Source organism: Medicago sativa, chromosome 7 (assembly GCF_051527215.1).
Source record: "Medicago sativa cultivar Bolivia chromosome 7, Bolivia_mono, whole genome shotgun sequence".
In the NCBI taxonomy this organism is placed as follows: domain Eukaryota; kingdom Viridiplantae; phylum Streptophyta; class Magnoliopsida; order Fabales; family Fabaceae; genus Medicago; species Medicago sativa.
Window position 1 is genome coordinate 88,878,807 of NC_140755.1, and position 26,194 is coordinate 88,905,000.

A 26,194-nucleotide genomic window follows, 5' to 3' on the forward strand; every position below is an offset into this window, starting at 1 on the left:
GTATTTTTCTCAGTTGTTTTACTTAAAAGACTCTTACAGAATAAGAATTAAAAATCTATATCATGGTGGGGAGTATGTACAATTGTACATGATGAAAAACTTGTTACTTGATCATCATTGCTTCAAATATGTCAAGATGCTCTCTACCATCATGACACATAGTTTATGACAACACCACAATCTCTTGATATTATAGTGTTAGGTTTACTCATTCTTACGAATTTAGATATTTGATTATGATATGATGCTTTTATATTCATAAAATGGAGGTCGTCAAGCTGAATTATTACAGACGGACCAACAATTAGATAAAACACTTACAGAATCATGCCATAAATGAACGAAATTAAACAACCCGACAGGCGACATATGATGCCTAAGAATAATGAATGAATATAGTTTGCCTGCTTTAAATTAGTTTTTGATACTTGTCACTCCTTCATCGTAAAACGATTGATGAGCGATACTATGAAAGCACATGGCTGCATCGACAGACACCACTTATTGATAAGAATGGCAAATACTGAAGAATCTGATTCGAGAACAACCTGTTTGTATAACCCATTGTCCCGTTCCGAGACGCAACCAAGAAATAATGCTATATATGGGTGAAAATTTAACATAGATAAGTAAAATTGATTATTGTATTTTAGTTGTAGATATCTTTCTCAAATATAAAAAAGAAATGATTATGTATTGTTTAGTTTGTTGTTGTATTTATGCTGACAGTATTGCAAGCCTAAAAAAAAAAAATGGAGCAAATTGGGTGTAGTTTGTGCTGGTCGTACAAATCCGTGGGGAAAGAGCGTCGTGCCAAATAGCACCGCTCTTTTTTTATTCAAACAAAGTGAAATTACAACTCCATATCACAGAATTTCCTCAGGAAAAAGAAAAAAAACTCCATGTCACAGAATGTCCCACGTACATAAATAAATTGGAACATCCAGAAGCTCATACGAAAAAACGAAAAGGAAATGAAACAAACAAACAATAACTGAAGAGGAAAACAAACATACAACCACACTCCCTAACCACATAAACTAAACCTTATTTTGTGTGTAATGATATAGTTAGTGATCATTATTCATTTGTAAGTACCACCAGTGGTATACCCTGTGGCATTTGGATTTCCACCAACACGGGTATTATGGGCTGTGGCGGTCCCATCTGTGCCTCTATTCGTCCCAATAGGGTGTGAGCCCACCACACCGTCGACGACATGGCCCGTGGGCTGTCCAGTTCCATGACCAGGCATGGCTGACATCTGATGTGCCCCAGTGGGATGTCCATAATTCCCAGTGGTAGAGTATGTGGCGGTCCCGGTTCCAGTCGTCCCCGTGGTGTGGTGGGGCTGACCCATATGCCCAGCCGCAGCAGTGGTCGTCTGTTTGACCGCCGCATTGTGTTCACGTGCAGCCAGCTTATCTAGCTCTGCCTGGTTCATCTTTGCCTCTTTCTTATGGGATGCCATCTCTTTTTGCACAGGATCACGTGCAGTCATCTTCTCAGTCTGGAGAAGAATTAGTTCAACACATGTTAGGAACAAACAGCACAAATGTTTGTGACCCATAACTAGCACATTGAAAGAAGGAAAAAGAGTTCTTCTAAAGTAAACTATTTTTCCTGGAATTATAATGATTTAATACCAATACCATACCATATTATACATTGAAATGCAAAGGTGTGACATATTTGCTCGCTTAGAGAGGTCCAACATTTTAATACAAGTCTGTTTACTTTGCTTAAAAACTATCCTTAGTTAAGATGTAATTTTATGGTTAATTTTGCATTGAAATAATGTTATGATTGATTTGGATTTTCTAAAAAAATGTGGATGGGTAAGTTGACTCTGTATCTATTATTTTGAGTAGCACAATTCGAAAATATAAGTATAAATGAATTCACAGCTATTTATTTTACTAGAGTAACAATGAGGCATATATTTTTTTATGCAAAAAATAATAACAATCAGGCATACCATGATTAATAATTACATTTGATTAAAAAAAAGAGTCGTTTTCTTTGTAACTGAATTTGTTTGGCAATATCTCTTCAAAAACAAAATTAACAGGTTATTAAGAAATATTTCATTTATGAAAAAATAAGATAAATAAAAGGAATACCTTCTCTTGAAGGGTGGCCTTGGTCTTCTCCATACCAGATTTGGCAGAAGCACCAATGTTGGCAGCTGTTTCCTTAATGGTCTCTCCGGCCTTCTTAGCTCCCTGCATTTTCAATAATATTTCAGAACTTCTTCTTCAACGATTAATAATTCCTGTTTTTCGTTTTGTTCTAGATTGCTCTTTTATATTTCTTTAGCTCGATGTCTAAAAGCACACTGCACTCGTATCCCTGATATAGATTTAGGTGCCAAGCTGCCTTATGAGCACGTGTCAAATGAGGGACACGTGGCAAGTTCCTGAAGGTAGTGATCAAGGTAAGCATCTTACACGTGTATGCCGGGTGTCTATTGAAAGATAACTTGATACAAGTGTGGCGGTTTAGGAAGTTAGGGGCACGTGGCTGACAACCATTCGAGGGCTTATTTTGAGACATCCTCACCAAAGAATTCAGTTGTTTTAAAAAATAAAATAAAATACTCACTCCATTCCATAATACTTGCCACAGTTAACATTATTACGCATGTCAATGCATAATTTTGAGCTTAAATATCTTGAATAATATATTAGAAAAAATTATGAAAATTTGATATTTTGAAAATACTAATCGAGACAAATCTAATGACATTTTATATGATGTTATTTATCTTTATATATTAGTAGAAAAATGTATTCATTTGTTTCAATTGTTGGTTGTCTTGGATGTAGGCTTATAAATTGTGACGAGTTGAATTCGTCTACAAAGAATTTGTTCAATTTAAAACTCGACTCAAGTTTTATATAATACTACTTTTTGGTTTGGACTCGACATGTTTCATGTTGATAAATAATTCGATTCGATTGCTTGAATCACAATAGGAAAAAATTGTAAAAATACAATATTTACTTTAGAAATTTGGGTTATTAAATTGATTTTTTATCGAAACGATAAAGATTGAATTAAAATAAAATTTGTCTCATACGTACAAAAGATTGATACAAATAAAAAGTTTCGACCTACATAAATATGAATGAAAAATATAGAATCATATATAATCGATCCAATCCATTTTGTTTATAAACAAAGTATAGTGAATTAATTGTGGAAACGAGTTTACAACTATGTTTGAATTAGTTCGAGTTCTTTGATAGATCGAATTAAGTCAAGATTATTTGGTTTGAAGATATTGGATGGTTGATTACTTCTTCTGAAATCTATCTTGTTCTCTCTTCCGATCTACTTTTTTTTCCTTCTTCAAGACTCCCATATGTATCGTTTTTTTTATTGAATCTATTTTTAATAATTTTTGTTTTGGAAAGTGAAGAAATTAGGAAAATATCTTGGATTAATTGGGACACTATTTGTTCAAAAAATGAGAATGGGGGTTTGGGGTGAGGCGGATCAGGAAATTTAATATGGAGCTCCTTGGAAAATGATGTTGGAGGATGAGGGTTGAGGTTAAGAGTCTGTGGTATAGAGTCTTAGTGCCAAGATATGGGGAGGTTGGAGATTGTTTAGCAGAGGAGGGCAGAGCGAATTCAGTTTGGTGGAACAATTTGATTAATATTAAAAGTGGTGTTGGTGTGAGAGTTGGTCGGTGGTTTGATGATCATTTAGGGAGAGAGGTTGGCAATGGTACTGAAACTTTATTTGGTGGGATCCGTGGTCTGATCTTAAAGAGTAGTTTTAGTCGCTTTTTTATCTTACTGATAATAAAATGACAACCGTGGCTGAAATGTTCTCTCTTGGGTGGGGGAGAGAGTGATGAAGCTTGGAAGTGGCAGCGTCGGTTATTAGCTCGGGAGGAAGATCAAGTTAGAGAGTGTTGTGTGATTTTATCTAATATTGTTTTGCAGCCTGATACTTATGACATGTGGCTTTGGCATTTACATACTTCCCACAAATTTAATGTTACAAATGTTTATAATTACTTGGTGTCGTCAGTTAACCCTGTGGCAGTTGATCATACAACAACGATTTGGAACAATGAGGTCCCTCTGAAGGTCAATCTTTTTGCATGGCGTTTGCTTCAGAACCGTCTACCAACAACAGATAATTTAACCATGAGGCATGTTCTCATCCGAATGCACAATTGTGAACGGGTGGTTATGGTAAAACAGAGGATATTAACAATTTATTTATCTCTTGCTACATTTTTGAGAAAATTTGGTTTGGTATCTATAATTGGCTTGGTCTCACTACAGTGCACATTGAATATGTAGTAGACCACTTACTTCAATTTGAACATTTAGCTGGATTTTCTAAAAACATCCGTGCTACTTTTCAACTCATCTGGTTATCAAGTGTGTGGGTGATTTGGCATGAACGAAATCCTCGGGTGTTTAGTCATAAAGAAGAAAAGTTTTAATATCTTCTTGACAAAATTAAGCTTCAATCTTATTGGTGGCTGAAAGCAAATATAATTTCTTTCTCTTTTAGCTGTCACTTATGGGAGGCTAAATCCGTTAGCTTGTTTGGGAATTACTTTGTATTGAGGTTGTTTTATCCTCTTTTATTCCCTTTTTGGTGGCTTTTGATGTAATGTGAACTATTCATCTTGGTTTTCGGCATTCCTTGTGTTGTAAATTCAAGGATCTCAGTTACTAATCCATTTTAGCTTCTTAAAAAAAATTGTAACTTTGTTTGGCTGTCTTTTTATTTGTTTGACCATTGAAAACAAAAACAAAATGTGGGATGAGGTTCATTAAAAAAAATAGAGAAGAATATTTATCCGCTAAAAAAAGAAAATAATATTTATAATTGTGATTTTAAACAACGTGGGAGAAAAATGGAGAGAACTTATTTGTGTCACCATGTGTGCTAAAAACCAAAGTTTTCATGATCAAGTTGGATCGTCAGTTGAACCGAGAATTCAAATAAGTTTCACCTTGATAAAAAGCTCATTCAAACCACCTGGAATTTCCGGATAAAAACAACTTTTGAAGTATGTTCCGTTTCTTTTCGCATTTGATATTTGCTTCATTTTAAAGAAATTAAAACATCTACTTTATTGAAGTTGATGCCATCGATCTTTATGGTACATTTGTTTATCTTGTGTGGCATCTTAAACCTTCAATTGACTCTTTGTTTAGGACCATCACCTTTAGCAATATATGTTTTTCGTTTAAGAGAGTGAAGACCACCAATAATGTTTAATAGAAGCACAACTTCTATCCTCGTCAGCTTGACTCAGTTGGTAAAAACAATGCATAATATATGCAAGGTTCGAGGTTTGAATCTCGGACACCACAAAAAAGAAGCACAACCTCTCCTCTCGTCTAATTTCAATTCAAGTCATTCATCATTTTATCCATTCTACGTTTCTTCACACTTTATTTTTTCTTTCACGATTTTCGCCCATCTCCCTATACTGGCCACTCAATCATTTGTCTGTTTTTTTTCACAGCTTTCACCAAGGCTTCCCCTTGAGTTGCCATCATATTGTAAATCTATTCATATATGCCAGAATTACATCACTAGTAGCAAACCCAACCACACCATAGTAATCGAGAACTATAGTGAACCCACTTGAGTTATTTTAGTGGTGTTTGCTTAGAACCTTGAAGTGTACTCCTCTAAAGATATCATGTTCGATTTCCCTTGTGTCAATTGTTGTAAATTTTGAGTTATTTCAAAAGTTTCAAACTTTTTGTATCCTATGTTTTTGATTTAGAAATATGAAAATTATTTTAATGGAAAATTATTATCATATTATTAATTATAATGTTTGACTTGGTTTTGTAGACATGTTTTTAATTCCAAATTTTGTAACCACATTTTGACCATGTTCCAAATTATTATTATAGTATTAAAAAATAAATGATAACTTGTGCCCTTAAGACATAAGTTAATGATTCAAAAGTAGAAATATTTTGTTATAATTAATGTATTTTAATTTAATTTAATTTTTTAGGTCTTGCTAGCCAATGCCTTTAGGGCACTAGTTAAGGATACAAAAATAGAAGTAATTTACAAGTTTTATGTAGAAAAAGTTGCTTTTTAAATTTCCAATGTGTTAAATACATCATTCTCAAGACAAAATTTTCTCTTTAAACTTCTTAACAAGTGCCCTTGTTAGCATTTTCCTAATTTTTTTACTTTTGATTAATTGAATGCACAACTTTTTAAAAAAATGTTTCTATTTTTAGGTGACTTAACATGTGCTCTTATGACACAAGTTAACATGACTCTATTATTAATTATAAGGTGATAAATGTTTTGTCAAAAAAAAGGTGATAAATGTGAATGGTTTTTGTCAAAAATTCCACCATGAAAATAGGATGTCTTTGTTGGTTTAAAACACACATTTAAGTCTCTGAAAGGAGACATTGATTACATGGGTCTGGTTATGGTGCATAAGGATTTTCCTTATGCACCCTGCATAAGGATTGCTAATATGGCCCATTAATCTGTAGCCCAACAAATTTGCTTCCTACACCCCCAAAACCGAAAACAAAGAAAATTGGCAAAACAAAATTTCTCAAAAGTCACCGTCATTTCTCAAACTTCCACCACCGGAATCACATCGGAAACAACCTCCACCACCGGAAACAACAGAATCGCCGTCGTTCTTCATCATCAACACCGTCTTTCTTCATCATCAACACCGTCCTACGATTTCGATTTCGATTTCTTCGAAGATCTCTTCATTCTCACATCAATGAGTCGCTAAGATCCAAACCCTTTCGAAGAAGAAGAGACTCATGTCAATCCTTTCGCGGTTACTTCCTTTTTCACTTTCACTTTTCCGCATAATTCATTCTCAATAATCGCTTTTCGTTTTCTTGTTTTACTTCCATTCAATTTTGAAATGCTGATTATTTTTCAGTGATGAATAGTTGCGAATGTGTGTTTGAATAAGTGTTCATAATTTGTTCTGTGAAAACCAATATGCTAGAATTTGCCTCTCTTATGCTGAATTTGCCGTTAGAATTTGCCTCTCTTATGTTTGAATAAGCTTAAATGGCCTTATACTTGTTGTACCTCTAATTGTTTACTCGTAGTATATCAGCTAGAATTTGCCTCTCTTATGCTGAATTTGCCTTTAGAGAGTAAAAGTTCACTTGGGCTAACATCTTTTGTCATGTCATTTGAAGTTAGATGTTACTTACTTTTGTCCATTTAAGCTCTTTTTGAGTTTATGAGTACACAAGTCTCGTTATTTAATCATTCTGTTAGAATTTCTTGAGGATTTAGCTATCTGTTTTTGACTGATGCATGAGTTTTAATTAGAACTAATTTCTTGAATATTTAGTTGTTTATTTTGGTGGTCTATGTAAATGGTGATCAGAACACTGTATTTTGTTAGCTATATAAAATCAGTTACGGAAAACAAATCAGTTACGGCGGTGAACGGTGGTTACCTTGGAGTCGGCGCAATCCCGCCGTGAATCAACCGGAAAACGACGTCGGAGTTACGCGCGCGAGCAAGGTTGAGTCGTATGAGGTAGGAGAAGATTGTGGGGACTGATTGTGGGGTCTGAGGTGGGAACCATGGGATCATTACAATTGTCCAATTATCTGATGGTTGTGATTAACTTATGCATGGTGCATAAGTTATGGCTTATGCACCATAACTTTTGCCTGATTACATTAGTATTAGTATATGGCCATCTTTAAAAATTTGATTTTCATAATAAACAAGAATGATTGATATTGGAGTTTCTATCATTACGATGAAACCACAATCTTAAGACACCTTTTACATTTTTGCATATTTTCTCTATAAAAAACCATCATTTCAGATATTATTCTTTTAGCTGATCATCGTAGCAAAAGAGATTGATACTTGATACAAAGTCTTTGTGGGATCGGTACTTCTTATTACACGATATGTATGTGCACTTACTGCCTATCGATGTTTTGGCACCATTTTCGTGGACTTTGTTATCGATTTTAATTTTCGTTTTCTATTGTGGTTAGATTAAAAAAATTATTTCCTTAATTTTTGTTTTTATTTTTCAACATGAGTATGGTTCAGTTACACGACTTTTTTTTTTTTTGGTCAGAGTTACACGACTTTTTTTTGAACAACAGAGTTACACGACTTATACTCACCAAAGATGTATGAGAATATATTTGTTCAACTTTATCACCATCATCACCACCATGCATAACTCTTGAGGAGCCAAAGCCTTAAATTTTACCACCACCACCATAACAGTGAGTTTTTGGATCATTACAAGTGCTTGCATAAATCATTCATCTTATGTTATGCCCTTCCTTGTTATGAGTGATAATTCATCATTAAATTCGATTATCCATAACTTGCCTTGTAATTGTGCTAAGGCTAATTTCCACATGTGAAACATGTTTTTTATTTTTTTATTTTATTTTATGAAAATGAGTACTATAAGATCATTTTCTTTGGGCCCATGACTTGTTGATGAATTTTTCCACTAGTTGCCCATCTTTGAGCCTAAAAATGAACAATATTGTTTGCGTATTACTTTTCTCATCCTATGTCTTTCTTCGCGCGCCCTATTTTTTTTTTCCAATTTTACCCCTGCTTCGGATTTCGTATTCCGGAATGGATTGTTAGTATTTTTCAGATGTTTCCGGATTTTAAAATCCAGAATAGTATTTTAGCAAAACTTTTGCAATTTTAAGCTCTACAATTCGTAAAATAAAATGCGAATAAAATAAAAAAACAGAAATAAAAAGACACAAACATAAAAACAACTCATTTTATTAATATATGAACAATACATTACAATAATTATCAAGCTTTTTAAGCTTATTACATAAGATCCTAAATCTATTTCTAATCTCCTAAGAGCCTAATTCTAATCTCCTAAGAGCCTAACCACTGGTATGTGATAGGACATACCAGTAGTTTGGCTATTGGAGGAAAACCGGAGGAGGAGGGAAGAGGAGGGCGGGAAGAAGAAAACAATGTCCCTGAGGGAGGTGGGGGGTGCTCAAACTTACGCCTAGGCAGGCGAAGCTAAGAACCACACTGACCCACATGACCCTCAGATGAACCGCACTTAGTTGCAGCGCAGTTCCATCCTCATTGACCGTTCATACAAACCCTGAAAGTTTTCAACAAGGCCCTTATCTATGAAAGGCCAACGATGGAAAACCATGGTTGTAGAAGGAAGAAGAGGAGGAGAGGGTGGGAGAGGATGGTGTGAGAAATGGTGGGGTTTGGAAGACTATTTATTGGGAGGGGTGGGTCAAAAACGGTTGGGAGGCCATAAATGCAGTCAAAAAACGTGGTAAAACGCGTTTTTTGACTTGACCACCGACAAAAACGTGTGGTGCAGACCACCGGCCATGACTGATGCATTCCGGAATATAAAATCTGGAATTCACATCTGTTTTCCGGAATATATTTTCCGGATTAATGTGATAATGGTGAACGAGGGAAAAGTTGGCACTTCTTGTAGGGCTAAGGACATTCCGGAATGTAAAATACGGAAAGCTTCAGCATTGGATTCTTTTGAAAGACAACTTGGATTATTTTGAAAGAGAGTCATTAATGTGGGTTTGGACGGTTACAACCACTAACACGTTTTCATTGACTGTATTAATGACCTAGGACTTGTTTTAGGCTATAAATAAGCTTCCATCTTCAACAAATACATTCATTCTTCACTTCACCTCTTTTCTTCCATTTTCTTCAAATGTTTCTAGTTTTTTAGGGGTGTCGGTGGTGTCATGGTCATTGTTGACCGTTCATATGAACCCTGCAATTGCATTGCAGCTTGTGTGGGGTTCATATAACGGTCAACAGAGACCCTTGACATCAAAGAAAGACACAAAAAAGCACACAACATCTGGTTCGGATTTCATATTCTGGAATTCACTAACAATCTTGTCCGGATTATATAATCCAGACCAGGGGTATTTTTTGAAATTTTGCAGGGCGCGCGAGAAGGTAGTAGGGTGGGAAAAGTAAATCTCATATTGTTTAGTTTCCTATTTTTGAATGCAATCAATCTCTTTTTGGAACCTTTGCTCGATACATCCTCTCGCGTCTAAAATTATTAAACTTGATGCATTTATATAAATGGTAAATGACTCAATCGATAGACTCTGATGTCATATTATTTTTATAAGTAAAACACATTGTTATTTCATATTAAAATAACTAGACTTTCCACCCGTGCTGTCGCACGGATCATTTACATTATAAATGTAGTAGACAAATACAAAGTTTAATAACACAATTACAACTTATAATTTTTACGTCATCATTTTGAGTAGAAATATAATCGAAGTTTCTCATGCCTACAAATTCAGAATATTGGGTCACTTAAAAAACACAAAAAAAAAAACATAATAAATATACAATATTATGATTAAAATTCTCCTAATATGCCTTTCAAGGGCAATGATAAACAAAAACTAATAATATTTTTATGAGCAGTATTTTTAAACAAACTTCCTAAATTGAAATAATATAAGTTTATTTAACCATATACTTTTTTTTTACAAAACTTAACCATATACTTATATCAAATTACTTTGGAAGTTAATAGTTCACACTTAAAATATTCAAACCTTAGCTTGTTCTTTTTTTTTTTTGGGACAAACCTTAGCTTGCTATACCATTGAAAAGGGAAATTGTATAATTGATTCAAATTGATAAAAAAAATCGTTGTAGAATAAAACTGATCAAATAAATAAACTTCTCTAAATCAAGTTTAGTTGCAACAAAATCCTTGAAATAGCCATGAATAAATACAAGTTCTTTAAAAAGGTAAATTTGATACTATTTTTATTGACCGAAGCAATTGCGAGAACATAGTTTACAATCATCATATTCTTTATGAAAGATCATGTGTCTCCTTAAATTATTCAACAGGTAGAAGAGCTACAACAAAACAAATATTTATAAAGACCATCCTTTGATTCAATTCTTGTTTACTAACCCATTGAATTATCCAGTAAAGTCATTGTAAAAAAGACAATATTCATATTGTATTATAAGCATTCGATACACGCAAAAATTATGAACTAAGAGGACTTAAAATTATGTTACAAATACAAAATATTCATATAATATTGTTACTTCTACTCACTTTTTTTTATGGAAAACCTCTTATAACGTTGTATCCCATAAAGTCACGATCCCAGCTAATTTAGGGTCATTTCTACAATTCCAAAATTGACCATATATTCCTATGTTAACCTTGTTGGCTTGCTAAACTTGAGCCATATCCCAAATGTTAACAGCACTGCAAGTGCAAGGAACCCATTCTCGAGCCTCATCCACCAAGATAAATTTGCACCAATTTTGGGGAGATGCATATAGAAAACTGCAAGGAGTAGCTACAACATGTAAGTCATTAAGGGAATGTATATCAAAGAACAAATAATATCAACCCATACTATAATATAGACATAATCTGGCACAGGACTCCTACAACTCAGTCTCAATGCTTTCAAGCTAAAAACTTAGACATGTCACAGCTTGAACCAAGATTCATGATGAGGTATCAACACAATCTTCACCAAACAACAATAAAAATCGAACACATTGACATCCCTTACTTTGAATAAGTTCACTCAACCAAACTTTTGTTAAATAGAAATAATATATGATAAGTTCACTCAAAATTCTCCAAGTTGTTTTGGACATTTACCTACAATTGACAACATACATGTATGAAAATTACTCTAACAGGTATATTGTGAACATATTACATAGCAAATTAGTTGCTAATCAAATTGGTTAGAAAAGAGAGGAGAAACTGCCTTAAGTGTTCAAACTCTGCTTCAGAAATGCATCCAATGAGATAATAGAATAATCATTTTGCTCTTGGATCAGCTAAACTTTTTTGGAGAAGAATACTATCTGTTAGGTACCTCATGAAATCAAACTGAATCGAATCATTGAAGAATGATAACAAAGCAATTAAGAATTAGAAAATGACACCAAACAATTAGAGAATGGTACATACTGATATCATAAAACTACGTGGCAAAACCCATTTACAATCTTTAATATATGACAAAGAAAAATAAATCACAAAGATGGCTCATGACAGTACAGAGTTATTTGTTATATAAGAATAAAGACAATGCAATTGATCATTCCTCTAAATGGATTAAAGAGCATTTGATGCTTCATACCAGCAAACACTTGTAAATATTCCTGACATCAAATAGATTAAAGAAATGTTGTCATTCAAGAGTGAAGTGAATTCCTTTCATAACCAAAAAAGTCAATCAAATATTAGTACCAACACTTTCTTGCCATGAAACGTCAATTGATCGAGATAAGTTACATAAACAAAGGATTCAATCGATCCCTTTTCTTTTAACTTAATTTTGGACCATGTCAAATGTGTATATAGAATAGAAGTTCCGAACCAATAATAATATAGTTGTACATCAAGGATATAAATTGTAACAATAGAATCTCATGTTAAGAACTAAACTCATGTAGATACCAGTGCATTTCCCATAATTTTCAAATTGAACAAAACATTCTAAAAGCATTCAGGATAATCAGACATTTCTTAAGAGAAATAAGATAAACATACCTCCCTAAATATTCAATAGAAACAAACCTCCTGCGCAATAGAAACATGCCTACCCTAAAATTACATACCCTGCAAATCGTAAACTTGAAAAAATTGATCTCAATCACCATAGATGTATAGCTTCCAGTACCAATCTGCTCTCTCTCTCTCTCTCTCTCTCTCTCTCTCTCTCTCTCTCTCTCTTATGTTCTTGTTCATGTTCCTGTAAAAAAAATGCAGAGATAAATTTCAGATGGATTGTATTGTGCCTTTGCTAAAGCAGCAATTGAAATTTGAATAGAAACATGAAGAGAAAGACTAACACTCAAATCCTAACTCTAAAAACAAATATTTGAAGTGGAGGCAAATGGGGTGAAAAGAATGGCAGGTTGGGTTAAAATATTGCATACGACGCAATCTCATCCCCTCGCAGATACTCTCTTTCACTTCAGTCAAACAACACCTAAACAAACAATCAAACTACGAAATCAACATTTATATGAGATAATTTTCCAATGTAAAAACCAAACAAAAATTAACAATTGAATTAAGATCAATTTCATAGTGAATTATCTGATATTAACCATGAATCAAATTTTAACCATGAAATCAACATTTATGACTCAAATTTTAACCATGAATCAATTGACTCAAAATCAAATTTTCTCAGCACATAACCAAACACACTTTGAATCAAAAACCACCTCTCTCAGCTAGCTAATTAAAAGAAAAATCAAGATTTACTTAAATTATTACATTATTCTGTATTCCTAAATCATGTCATAGAAGAATCAAAAAGTGATTAATACCTTAATCAAATCATAATGAAAGTGATTAGTCAATAATGGAAATAGAAAAAAGAAATTGTAGGGCACGCAAGGTACTGTTGCAGAATAGAACGGTAAAATTGTGGAAAGTAATTTAACAATCGTAGCACCTAATATTCAAAAAACTTAACAGATTCAACCTACGATGGAATCTAGAGAAAGATGAGAGACATTGTACAGGTATTGATATTGGTTTTTACCTAACACAATCGATTTGAATGAGATCAAAAAGGAGAATAAACATATGGATGAAGAGTTGTTCTATATGAGCCAGTGCTTGGAGCAACAAAGGAGAAGGACATTTTGTAAGTTGAGCCCTCAACCATTTTATGCTCAAACAAATAAATCGGTTGTTTTCTCATAGTGGCATGGATTTGTCCTCTCGGAATACAGACACACACAAACAAACGAATAACAATACCATAAAAAAAAAATCTAACTTAGCACCTCAAACAAATACGACAAATTAAAACACAAATTAAACTTATTCTGGATCATAGCAGTTAAGTACCTTCTCAACAAATATGACAAATTGAATCTCAAATTAAACATATTTTGGACCATAAAACCCATGTACCTTCTCATTTACCATGACCATTTCAATGGGAATTGGTCTGTCCAAGTTTAAGGAATTGTCTGTTCAATGGGATTCTCCACAGCTGGGTGATAATCTGTATTCAGAGAACAATACAATAAAATTAAAAAGCTCAAAAATCCCAATTCCCTAAAAAACCTACAACAATTTATCTATGGTCTTTGATGAAAAAACAAAATGAAAAAAACAACTAAAGAAAGATTAATTTACCAATAATCAATCCATGTAGATGTCATCAAGTCCATATTTGCAGCAAACCTTTTATAGGACCTTGTACTGCATTTCAATCACTTAATGTTTTTCTTCGCAAACTAAACCAAAGAGTGAAAGTAAATCAATCAATTTTAGTTTTATTTTGTCAGGACTTACTATTGAGTATACCAATTACACAATTAATTGAATAACAACTACAAATTTTACCTCTTCCTCTCCCTTCATATACCAGCGTTTTCCCCCTTCTGCTCCGACCACCAGTATCGCCGTCGTGACCTTTGTCGCCGCTGTTTCAGCCCTATCTTAAAACCCTATCATTTCTAGAAACAACAATGGTGAAAAGAGAGTGGAGGGAGGAGACGGTAGTGTTGCCAGAAGTGGAGGCGGCGCGCAGAGAGCATGAGGCTGTTTTGCGACGAGAGGTGAAAAGTGGGAAGAAGAGAGTGGTTGAGTTGTGTGAGGAGGTGTATGGAGTAGAAGGGGGAGAACGTCGCTGGATTGAGGGAGAGGTTTGATGGTCGTCGCCGATGGATGGGGGAGAGGGTTGGCGGTGGCGATGATGATAAGAAGAAGAAGAAGAAGAAGAAGAAGAAGAAGAAACACGCGAGCCTGTTTTGGGAAAGAGGAAACACATGTTGTTTTTTTTTTGCCAGCCTTTTACATGAATATTGGAAGAGAATATTGGAAAGTGGGAACCGTGTGTGTTACCAATGCAATTGTGAGTTGAAATTGAAAGACTGTGTTTATTGGGAACAGATAGATTATGTGAAGATCAACACAGATGTATCTAACGGCCAGAATAGTTTGGAGCCAAAACCATCAGAATTAGGGTTGTCATATTTTGTTAGCAATGTTATTCATATTAGAAATAAGTATGATAGCAAAAAGGAGCTATGTGCATAAGGATTTGGTGACCATTAGCTAGCTTCATAAGAGAAAAGAGAAAAATAAGGGATATATATAGCCATTCTAAGACCATCTTCAATGGGATGGTCTTAAAGATTAGAAATAGCCTATATTCTGAAGTGGCCAAGAACAAGGATAAGCGGATGACGATGCTCGTGTAATAGAGAATCAGATGCGACAATAAAAAAATCAGTTGCGACGATAATTGTTTTTTGAAGGAGGTGGTACTTGCAAAACATGTTAACACTCCAACGTTCAACTTAGTATGTGAATGAAGTTTTTTTTATTATAAAAATGCGTGAAATTGTAATCGTACCTGAGTGTTACGCGAAGTCACACTTATATAGTTAGAGCGTTGCAATCGTCTCCTGCAAACCCGGTGCAAAAGGTGGGAAGTCATTAAAGAGGGATCCAACATTTTAGAATTGGCAAGGAGCGTTCATGTGTGGTGAGACGCACATAGACTTTCCATGTTGCCTTAAACGACAATCATTTTATGTTAACGGGTCGTTGTATTATCGGGTTTGTGATATGGGCTTCAACAAAATCCATATTTAATAACACTAGGGGTCTAATCGGACATGATATTTTTTTTCTTGACTCAAGTATAGGTAGAGTGTATAACATCTTGTATAACATCAACCATAAATTTCACGAGAAAATATCCATCCGCACAATAAATTTCTTATAGAATGTGTACAAATATTTGTTAGGTGGTGCATGGGCATTGTCCTTTGGGCCTGGGAAAGAACAGTGGAGGTGAAACTAACTATGTGGACATTGATACGCAAAGTGAAGATAGAGAGAGATACTAAGCCAAGTGAATGTGAGTGAGAGATGATAGACAGACACGTTAAAATAGCCAAATGGGTCCCACGAGTAGTGTTAAAAAACAAACAGTTCCCTCAATATTAAATACCCTCTCATCACGCTCTCTCAAGCCTCGCCTCCTCCTTCACTCCCTCTTCTTCACACCGATTCTGCGGCGCTCTCAACAACCATTTCCTCCTTTTTTGCACCTTCAGGTATCTCCTTCTTCTTCCTCTCATTTTTACACCTTCAATGTCACATTTAACGTTAGATCTAACACTTTCTCACTCGTTCCACTCGTTTTCGTTAATTTTGTTTAGATCTCTGCGTTTATATTACCTAAACGTTGTTTTTTCGTGTAATTTTGATAATATTGATATTCTCCGATTAGTATTTCACAATTTTTAGTTGATTAATTTCCTGATGATATAATACGTGTTTTTTTTACTGCTTGTATTTGACACTTGCGTTAGTTTTATTTTCACTATTCAACATTCATGGCTTCTCTATCAGATCTAAAGAGGAATCTAGTTTTTCATTATTGTTTGCTGTATTTTTTATTTATTTTTGTCTCTGTAACACCACCAACACTCTTGATAGAAGATGTGTCTGGTGTTCGTCATCAATAATTGTCATTGCATTCAGTTAATTCATTTTTTTATTTATTTAAATTGTTACCTTGTCAATGTGTCAGGGACTCAGGGTTGTGTATGTGTCTTCATAGATTTTTACCGAATATCACAGAATTTGCAGAGTTTCATTGTTCATTTATTATATCACCTGATTCATACTTTTGCGAATGTGTATTTTTCTGTTGCGGATCTCATTTCTTCAGTTTGAGTTTATGTCTGCATTCAAAGCATGTTACATGTGTGTTGTGTTTAGAATGAATGATTGTTTGTTCTTTTTATTAAATAAATAAAATTTGTGCCAGTTTCAACTGTGTGATATAATCAATTTTTTTTACAAGTAGATTTTGACAACATGGTTATGAAGTGGTGTATATATTTGGATTTTGTAATACAACTTAATCAAGTGGAGTGTAAAACAGAAGAAAAAATCCATTCCAGACGGCAATTTCTAATTTAATGTTGTTTGAGAAAGCTGAACAATTTGCACACTTGAGTTGTTGCGGTTGATATGCGTATAAACTTAGTCTATATTCAATAGTTTGCAATTTTTTTTAATTACATTTACAAAGTGGCCTTGCAAAGTGAATGACTTTTCTAATATTTTTTTTTTTTTTGAGGGAGACCTTTCCAATATTATAATGTATCAATAAACAATGTGTTAGTGGCTTTTGTATTTTTTTGACCGGATGAATGACTTTTGTATAATAATGTTTATACTTTTCACTTGATGGGTAGAAAAATATTTAGGCCTTTCCATTTATGCTCGTGGACGGTATATTTATTTATTTTTGGAGGTTTTATCAAATTGGGTAAGGTTTAATTAATGATTCTTGTAGGATTGTCACAATCACACAATTACTTTGATTCGTCTTACAAAATTTACCTTCATTTGCCTATCAATTTTCTTTTAACTTTCATTACCGTTCTTTTATTTTCAATTTTAGTTATTATTATTTTTAAAATTCTACACCACAACTGGTAAACAAGTATTTTTGTTTTTCTAAAACTTGTTTAATAAAAAATGCAATTAATTTTTTTCTTAGAAAAATGAATAATAAAAATATGATGAAAGTATCCCTAAAAAATATATAATGAAAGTAAACATCACGTGAAAGATCTGGACCCATGTCATGTGAAGAATATATTTGTTTATGTTACGTGCAGGGACCATTGATTATTTTTTCTTTTAGTGGAGGGACCATTGATTATTATTTTTATTAATTTGGGTAATAAGGGTCTGTTTATTTTTGAAATTCTAGCTTCGGATTTTTTGGTATTGGAACATTGGTTTTATTGTCACATAAAGGGTACATAACAATTAATTTTGGACCATTGATTTTATTGTCACATAAAAGGGTGGTACATTGCAATTAAATTTGACACCCTTTCCATTTATAAAAAACAAAATAAAATTTGGTTACAACAGATAACAGATTGGTATCTTTTTTTACTATTATTAAAGAATTAAAACATGATAATTTTTTCAATAAAATGTACAGTTCAATAATCTTTTCAATAAAATGTCCAGTTCAATAAATGAACCTGATTTTTAATACCAAAATTAGTAGTTTCTTAAACCAATATTCTAAACATTATGATTGTAGTGTTGACAATACCCTTATTTTGCTTACTTGATTATGTTATGTGGATCATCTCACATGTAATTGGCATTCCGTGTTTTGAGTACAAAATATCTCCACGACATTCTTTCAAAAAAAAAAAAAAAATCTCCTCGACATGACAATGTGTCACAATGTTTTTGTTGTTTGTTTAGCGATCGCAGGATTTGCAAGCTGTCTTTGTTTACTTTTGAAACAATAAACTATTCCCGCGAGTTTGTCCGTTATGAATCCTCGCGTGGTTGATATTTGATAATCTATGTGCGTGTTCATTCATTCGTTTATTTAAAAATAATCCTACAATAATGAACCGAACTGTAGGATGGACCACCACTAGGCAAATCAAATTAATATAAGCCAAGCAAAAAATAAAGTTCAGTATAAAGTGTCTGGTAGTTGTGGGATTAGAGGCTTAGAGCTGCTTTATTTGGCACTTGCACATGCACATGCACACCCTGCTTGCATGCGGTGGAGTTTGGAGGTTCTTATTTTATTTTTGGATAGGCTTTGGAGGTTCTTATTCTTAACAGCCTTAGTTTCTGGATTTCCAAAGATAATGTATACAGTATTTTTTTAGAGGTGGTCTAAAAAGATCTAATTAAGCACAAGACGTGCCTAAAAGGTTCAAAATAAAGTCTCTGTAAAAACTATAATAATTAATGATGATTACATTACATACACACAATTATTATTACTATAAATTATATCGTTACAGACACTCTAAATAATAAATAATGAAATTTACTTTTGTAAATAAAAGAGAGGATTATAGAAAAACTTATTTTTGTTTTTAAGATAAAGAAAATAGTGTGAAATGAGACTGAAAAGTAGTATATAAGCATCAATGTTTTGTTGAGAAACTAGAAAGTGTTGGGCAGTAGAAATAATTCATAGTAAGATCTGATTTATTATGTAGTAACAAATAATAATGTAAGTTTTGAAGGAGGATGTTAAGATACATGGATGTTGGAGTGATAACTTCTGGAGAAATGACTTATTTTTTTATCAGTTTGAAGTTTCCAAAATGATAGATGTATAAGGCAGGATTCTATTAGACATAGAGTGATAGAGTTGTCTTACTTTTCTAACAGGACAGGACCATATTTGATTAGTTTCTAGTTTTCAATTAGTTAAGGATAAAAATCTAACATGCTATATTTCTTCCAATGATTTTTTTAGCAATCATTATGTATTTCTCCTTTCTGCTTTGAATACCCTTTCTCACAGGAGAGAATTATATTATACATGTCCTTTTATACTTTCTTATTTATTCGTGTACATACAGGGAAAATTACATGAAACTCTGCTATGACTAGCAAATGCTGTATATTGTTTCGTTTCAGAATTGACTTCAGTTTGTTTACCAATATGGATATTGTTGCACACTTGCACTTGAGAACTACACCTTAATTATTGCAATTTTTTCTATGAAGGATGCATGCAATGTTCATTCTAGATTGATGATTTCAGTCTTGTTACTAAGAATTGTACTACAAATTGCATATGTAGACCTGTGTTCAATGTTCAGAGGAGTGTTGTAACAAAATGCATTTTCATATTATGGCAGGTTGCTGAAGATGGGAGCTGGTGGCCGAACCTCTGTTCCTCCTTCGGCTAGGAAGTCAGAGAATGACACTGTGAAACGGGTGCCATTTGAGAAGCCTCCATTTACTCTCAGCCAGATCAAGAAAGCCATTCCACCTCACTGTTTTAAGCGCTCTGTTATCCATTCATTCTCCTATGTTGTTTATGACCTCACCATAGCCTTCATCCTCTATTACGTTGCCACCCATTACTTCCAGCACCTTCCTCGCCCTCTCTCTTTCTTGGCCTGGCCTGCCTACTGGGCTATCCAAGGTTGCATCCTTACCGGTGTTTGGGTCATTGCACATGAGTGTGGCCACCATGCATTCAGTGACTATCAATGGCTTGACGATACAGTTGGCCTTATTCTCCACTCTGCTCTTCTTGTGCCTTACTTTTCATGGAAATACAGCCATCGCCGCCACCATTCCAACACTGGTTCTCTTGAGCGGGATGAAGTCTTTGTTCCCAAACAGAAGTCCAGCATCTATTGGTACTCCAAATACCTTAGCAACAACCCACTAGGCAGAGTCCTCACCATTACCATCACCCTCACTCTTGGCTGGCCCCTTTACTTGGCTCTCAATGTTTCAGGCAGGCCTTATGATAGATTTGCTTGCCACTTTAACCCACATGGTCCCATTTACTCAGATCGTGAACGTCTTCAAATATATGTATCAGATGCAGGAATACTTGCAGTGTGCTTTGGGCTTTACCATCTTGCCATGGCCAAAGGTCTTGCCTGGGTTGTGTGTGTTTATGGAGTTCCACTGCTTGTAGTCAATGGATTCTTGGTGTTGATTACATTTTTGCAGCATACTCACCCGGCATTGCCACATTACGATTCCTCTGAGTGGGACTGGTTGAGAGGAGCTTTGGCAACCGTTGACAGGGATTACGGAATCCTGAACAAGGTCTTCCACAATATTACAGACACTCATGTGGCACATCACTTGTTCTCCACAATGCCACATTATCATGCAATGGAGGCTACCAAGGCAATAAAACCAATTTTGGGAGATTATTATCGGTTGGATGAAACACCATTTTACAAGGCATTATGGAGAGAAGCTAGAGAGTGTATCTATGTTGAGCCAGATCAAGGTACCGAGAGAAAGGGTGTATTCTGGTACAACAATAAGTGGTGATTATTAGAGCTGCTGTAGCTTGTTGTCTATCAGGTGGGAATGTTTGAAATTCTCTTAGGATGTTTGGTCTTTTAGAGAATAATTTTGTTAATCCTGATATTTGTAGTAGTAAACAGTACTGGAATAGTTTGCTTGATTGCAGAATAAGGTATAACGTTTCTGAACAGTAGTAGTGTATTTATTGCACCTTGATTTGAAATCAGTGCATGTGGGTCTAGTTTCTCAAGGTAGTTAAAATCTGTCTATCTGTTGAGAAGCTTATTGTTATTCTTGTTCTTGGTTCCAAGTCATTCGCATATTCTGTGTTTGACTAAGAATTATGAATTTGTCTGTAACTTTCTGTGGTCAAGTCTACTGTTTTTGATATAAAAAAATAAGTTTTAGCTGTTTCTGCCTAATCACATTTTCTGTCCTTCTACTGTGGTGAATATTCTCCTTCATTCTCAAAACTATATTGCATCATGATTGTGTTTTGTAGCGTTGTCTGTTTGACCGGTATCAATCAGAGAGAATGAAACACATGCTAGAAGTAACATTATTTTCTTTCCCAACAGATAGAACTAAAGTTAAGATAATGAGCAGGATATCACTTAATCCTTTAAGCTCATTTAGGGTGTGTTTGGTTTGGAAGAGAAGTTGTGAAGAGAGAAATAGGTGAGAGAGAGTATGAGAAGAGAGAAGTATGTGAGAAATAGAGTAGATTTGAGGGGTTGTTTGGTATAAGAGATAGATAGAAGAAATAGAGAAGAGAGAAGCATTACATGTTTTGAAAAGTACTACAATGCCCCTAGGTTGAATAACATTTTCAATGAAATTAATTTATTATTTTATTTAAATACATGTAATTAATTAATTCCACTAGTTATTTTAATTAAATAGATTTTTTTTTATAAAAGAAACAATGAAATATATACTTTTAAAATTACTACAATACGCTTAGATTATAAAATTCAATTTAATTTGTATTTGAATTCATTAATTAGTTTATTTAATTACTTAATATATTAACCACGTTAATTAAATTTCTAATTTCATTTTATAAATTAAAACCAACATTTTTAATTTACATATGAATTGTAAACAAGCATGTACCATTTCTAATCGTTTAGCTCCTGCTTCTTTATCCCAAAAAAAAAAAGCCTCTTGTGTCCTTATGAAAATACAGCTTATTATTTCTTCAAAAAATAATAAATAAATATTGACAAATTGTACCACCCATTCTCTATCTACAAATAGCGACCAAGGCATCGATGATTATTTGTGATGCAATCAGCTAAGCATGAGAGTGTGATAGAAACTAGGTAGAAGACAAGGGTAAAGGTGGGAATAACACACATATATTGCTTCTCTCCCCTCTTTCTCCTCAAACCAGCGAAGAAACAAAAAGAGGTGGGACCCATGGCTTTTTAATCTGTCTCCTCTGTTTCTCTGCTGCACCAAACAAAAGAAAGACCAAACCTCTACTCTATTTCTCTCTACTCTATTTCTCTCTAGCCTATTTCTCACCAACCAAACACACTATTAAATAGTAAACCATCCATCCAGAAATGTTATATATGTGTTGCGTTTTAGATTAAAACGCCAAGTACACCTTCTATTTATTTCAAGGTTTGTAATATTATTACTCAGAACGTGTGGGATAAAAGATGCAACATTTTTCGTATTGGTTTCAAGTTTTAAAGAAAAGTAATTATAGAAATCTTTGAAAATATTTTTTATTCCGAACAAAGTATATTTAATCTTTTGGAGTAAAAAAAGTATGTTATTAATTGGTGAATTGTCTCGTGTATGAGAATAAACTATAACTTCTCATTGTCACTCATATTTGTACTTTAAAATTTTAAATGGAGTATAATTTAAAAACATACATACTAAATCAAAATATGTAAGAGATACATCATGAGTAGGGGTTTTGTTTATGGGTATAATATTTTCAAGAAAATTATTCGTCTCAGTAATTTTAAGAGGAATATTTAAAACGAACACATTCTAAGTAATTTTGAAAAAGCACGAGGCGCTCTAAATAAAAAACGCAATTAGATGGTATATACATACAACCAAACTTTAAAAGTACCAATACGTTCACCATTTTGTTTATCAAATCTGTTTGAAAGACAAAAAAAAAATATAAGACCAACACAATAAATTCTTCCCTTGGTTTAGTGAAGGAATTTGATGGCTGAGTTTGATATTAAAGTTTTTTTTAAATGAGAAATCGTATAATAAAGTATCTTTTTTAAGAATTAAAAAAGCCAACGCTCTGATTCTCCAAAAAAAAAAATCCACCCACCTAACTTGGAACAAAAAGTATAGCCTAAAAAAAAATTAACAGAATGGACGTATAAAAAGTCGATTAATCAACAAGGAAACCTTTTCAAAAACATCAAAAACAAACTTATAATTGGAGATAACATCAAAAACAAACTTATACTTATTAATTGGAGATGCGGGGTATCGAACCCCGTACCTCTCGCATGCAAAGCGAGCGCTCTACCATGTGAGCTACATCCCCGAGTTGTTGTGATTCCACTTAAACAGAATATAATTCTAATATTCAACGTGTGCCTATATATACCTCTGCATCATCACTACCAACAAGTACACAGAAAAAAAGAGCGAGTTTCGAACTTCTTCCCGCCAAAGCAGCCATTGCAATGGAGTTTAAGAGAGTGCAATGCTCCTACAAATCCTTGGTTCACTTCTTCCCCACTTTCTATCTCATTTAATTCGTGTTGTTAACTTCGTAACTATGCTAACACGAATTTCTTGCAGGACGAATCGTTCGAAATCGGCAAAGAAATGTATCGTGGACAACAATACAGTCAAATTTACTTCGCTCGTCTTCACTTGATGCGAACTCTCTTGTATTCTCTTGTTCCTCATTGGAAACCTAATTCTCCTGGTGACTATTTTCAATTTCTCTATTTTTATCAATTTAGGGTTTTGACTTCAAATCTCGTATTTTTTTGTGTGTATTTATGGTGTTTAATTTCTTGATTTTTTATTAATTTTGTGAAATTATTTGTTTACAGTATGCACGGTGTTGGGATTGGAACAAGGCAAGGAATGTGTTATTGTTGGAACACTGTTTAAAAATATGAAGTTGAAGCCTTGTATACTTGATGAGTATTCTAAGGAGGTAATATCATTCTGGGTTTCTTTCAATTCTTGTTTTTGGAGGTGTTTGGTTGTTGTTTTTATGTAAATTTTATATTTTGCGGTTATAATGTAGCGGAATTTGAACAAATCTTAATTGTTTTGCGATAAGCAATTCAGTACTAAATGTTGTTATAGAGTGGTTATAGCGGTGATATTGCATTGCTGTGTAGTGGAATTTGAACAAGCTTGCGATTGATAATAATGTGTTTTGTAAGTATGAAAATTTGACAATGATATGGCACATTGCTTGAGTTTCTTTGCTAATTAATTGTAGAGATCGGTGCCTGTCAAGTCACATAACTTTGTGCATGAAGATGATTATCTTGTTCTTGAAGATGAAAGTGGAAGAGTTAAGCTTGGTGGGAGTATCATTGTACCATCTGTCTATGTGACAGGTTTGTATCATTAACTAGTTATTTGAGCAAAAGTGATTTGTGGTGGTAGGATAACAATTTTGAAAGGCACAACTGCACATTCATTCGAAGAAACTATGTTTGGTACATGTCATTTCTTGACTTTTCCTGCCTTTTTTCCCCACAAGGAATTGTTGTGGTACAGACAATATTGGATTGCTAATTTTCTGTGCTTCATATTGTTCTAAGAAATCTTGAAATCAAACATGTGGCTTCTTAATGACACTTGTTCTTTTAGGGATGCAAATGACATGCCAAATAAATAGTTTTCTGCCTTGAACATCATGAATTTGTATTAACATCGTCTGGGACAGGAATTGTGGTTGCTTTACATGGTAAGGAGACGGGAGCAGGTGATTTTTTGGTTCAGGAAGTTCTAGAAGCTGGCTTACCACCGCAGATAGAATTCCCCATTAAATCAAGTATATTTTCTCGGTCTTTCACATATACAATGTTCAAACCTAGTGGTATACACGCATAGCATATTATGAGATGTTCTATTACAATTGTAGACACTTTTGGTCTAATGGTAGGCTGAGATTTTCCATTGAAGGATGTATGAATCCAATATTTGTGATTAGCATCCCACTATCCTGTACAAAGTGTGGTTTGAATTGTCTATTGAATATTTCCTCATTAGGAGTTCGGCTGTTTGAAAAATTTATGATTCATTGTCAGGAAGCATAGATTCTCTCATACTTTGCTTCATTCAACATATTATACGTCCTTTCGTTGGCATATGACTTTTTTTATGCTGGAGTTAAAGAAACTAGCTTATTTTTCTCTTTTGTTATTTCTTTGATGAGTAACAGCCTTGCCATTTTGTTCTTTTAACTGCATTTTTTATACTCCATTCTCAACATTTGTTATTAAAAAATTTTACTTTATTAAAGTTGCCACTTAAAGTTCCCTTTTTATTTGGATTCAACAGGGGAAGACAAATATGTTGTTTTTGTGTCAGGATTAAGTGTTGGGAGCAGCAAGTCTAACCCTCTTCAGTTTCAGCTTCTTGTTGATCATATTACTGGGCATTTAGGAGATGAGAAGGTCCGTGTCCTGTTTTTCTCTCAAAGCTCTTAGGTTGATCATATAATGCAATATTTATAGGTTTTAAGTTGTATATATTGACAAAATAAACAGGAGCAAAGTATTGCGGCACAAATTGTTCGTGTAGTCATTGCTGGAAATTCTGTTGAGATGCCTCGTGGACTTCTTAATGGACAGGTATTATTGTCATTGTCGAAGTAAACCCCTATGTCTGTTAGTTACTACTTACTAGAAGTGTATAGTGTGCATAATAGTTTTTTTTTTTTTTTTAGGAAAATGCTAACAATTTGTGTAGTCAATTTCTTAAAAGTGTAAAAAATGCTATTTTCAATACAAAATTTATTTATTTTTAATAGGGGCAAGAATAATACATATATGTGCAGTAGAATATTTAACTATATACTGAATAAAATAATGATAAAAGACTATTAAGCGATATTTGTATGTATTAGTTATTGCTAATAACTAAGACATACTTATATCTAAAATAGTAAAACTGTTTTTAGTTTCTAACGATAAAAAACTGTTCTCTATTTTTTGGTTTATGTTTTGATTTACTTTTCCTTGACAAGTTCAAACAATTTTGGCAATCTAAGTCCCTTGCACGGTGCATCTGATGCTTTATATTTCTATTCCCGTTTACCTTTAAATTTATTTATTTTCTTC

General features: G+C 33.7%; 3 protein-coding genes, 1 long non-coding RNA gene and 1 other non-coding gene across 9 annotated transcripts in view; 2 read left to right on the forward strand and 3 right to left on the reverse strand.

Moving 5' to 3' along the window:
* Positions 1-793: 793 nt before the first annotated feature.
* On the reverse strand, positions 794-2,328 carry LEA4-5 (Late Embryogenesis Abundant 4-5). Its single transcript, XM_085727231.1, has 2 exons — positions 2,124-2,328; positions 794-1,510 (listed from the first exon to the last, which is right to left on the reverse strand). Exons 1-2 carry the CDS (start codon positions 2,229-2,231, stop codon positions 1,085-1,087), a joined length of 534 nt encoding a protein of 177 aa, XP_085583357.1. The 5' UTR covers positions 2,232-2,328; the 3' UTR covers positions 794-1,084.
* Positions 2,329-11,057: 8,729 nt separating this feature from the next.
* Positions 11,058-14,842, reverse strand: LOC146909918 (uncharacterized). 5 transcript variants are annotated; one of them, XR_015019450.1, is made up of 6 exons: positions 14,418-14,842; positions 14,208-14,308; positions 13,980-14,073; positions 12,899-13,038; positions 12,597-12,798; positions 11,058-12,205 (listed from the first exon to the last, which is right to left on the reverse strand). It is a non-coding gene; the product is annotated as an uncharacterized LOC146909918 (long non-coding RNA). The 5 variants fall into 5 exon arrangements; XR_015019447.1 differs by having other exon boundaries at positions 13,914-14,073; XR_015019446.1 differs by lacking the exon at positions 12,899-13,038.
* Positions 14,843-16,061: 1,219 nt separating this feature from the next.
* On the forward strand, positions 16,062-21,307 carry FAD2 (fatty acid desaturase 2). The gene is made up of 2 exons (XM_085727234.1): positions 16,062-16,141; positions 19,745-21,307. Exon 2 carries the CDS (start codon positions 19,755-19,757, stop codon positions 20,907-20,909), a length of 1,155 nt encoding a protein of 384 aa, XP_085583360.1. The 5' UTR covers positions 16,062-16,141; positions 19,745-19,754; the 3' UTR covers positions 20,910-21,307.
* Positions 21,308-23,348: 2,041 nt separating this feature from the next.
* Positions 23,349-23,421, reverse strand: TRNAA-UGC (transfer RNA alanine (anticodon UGC)). The gene has a single exon. It is a non-coding gene; the product is annotated as a tRNA-Ala (tRNA).
* Positions 23,422-23,505: 84 nt separating this feature from the next.
* The window catches only part of POLD2 (DNA polymerase delta small subunit), a 6,901-nt gene continuing 4,212 nt past the window's right edge, over positions 23,506-26,194 (forward strand). Inside the window, exons 1-7 of the mRNA XM_085727233.1 lie at positions 23,506-23,602; positions 23,682-23,811; positions 23,942-24,048; positions 24,343-24,463; positions 24,796-24,903; positions 25,413-25,528; positions 25,622-25,705. Coding sequence (XP_085583359.1) covers positions 23,564-23,602; positions 23,682-23,811; positions 23,942-24,048; positions 24,343-24,463; positions 24,796-24,903; positions 25,413-25,528; positions 25,622-25,705 — 705 coding nt within the window. The 5' untranslated portion in view covers positions 23,506-23,563. The remainder of the gene's footprint in view (positions 23,603-23,681; positions 23,812-23,941; positions 24,049-24,342; positions 24,464-24,795; positions 24,904-25,412; positions 25,529-25,621; positions 25,706-26,194) is intronic.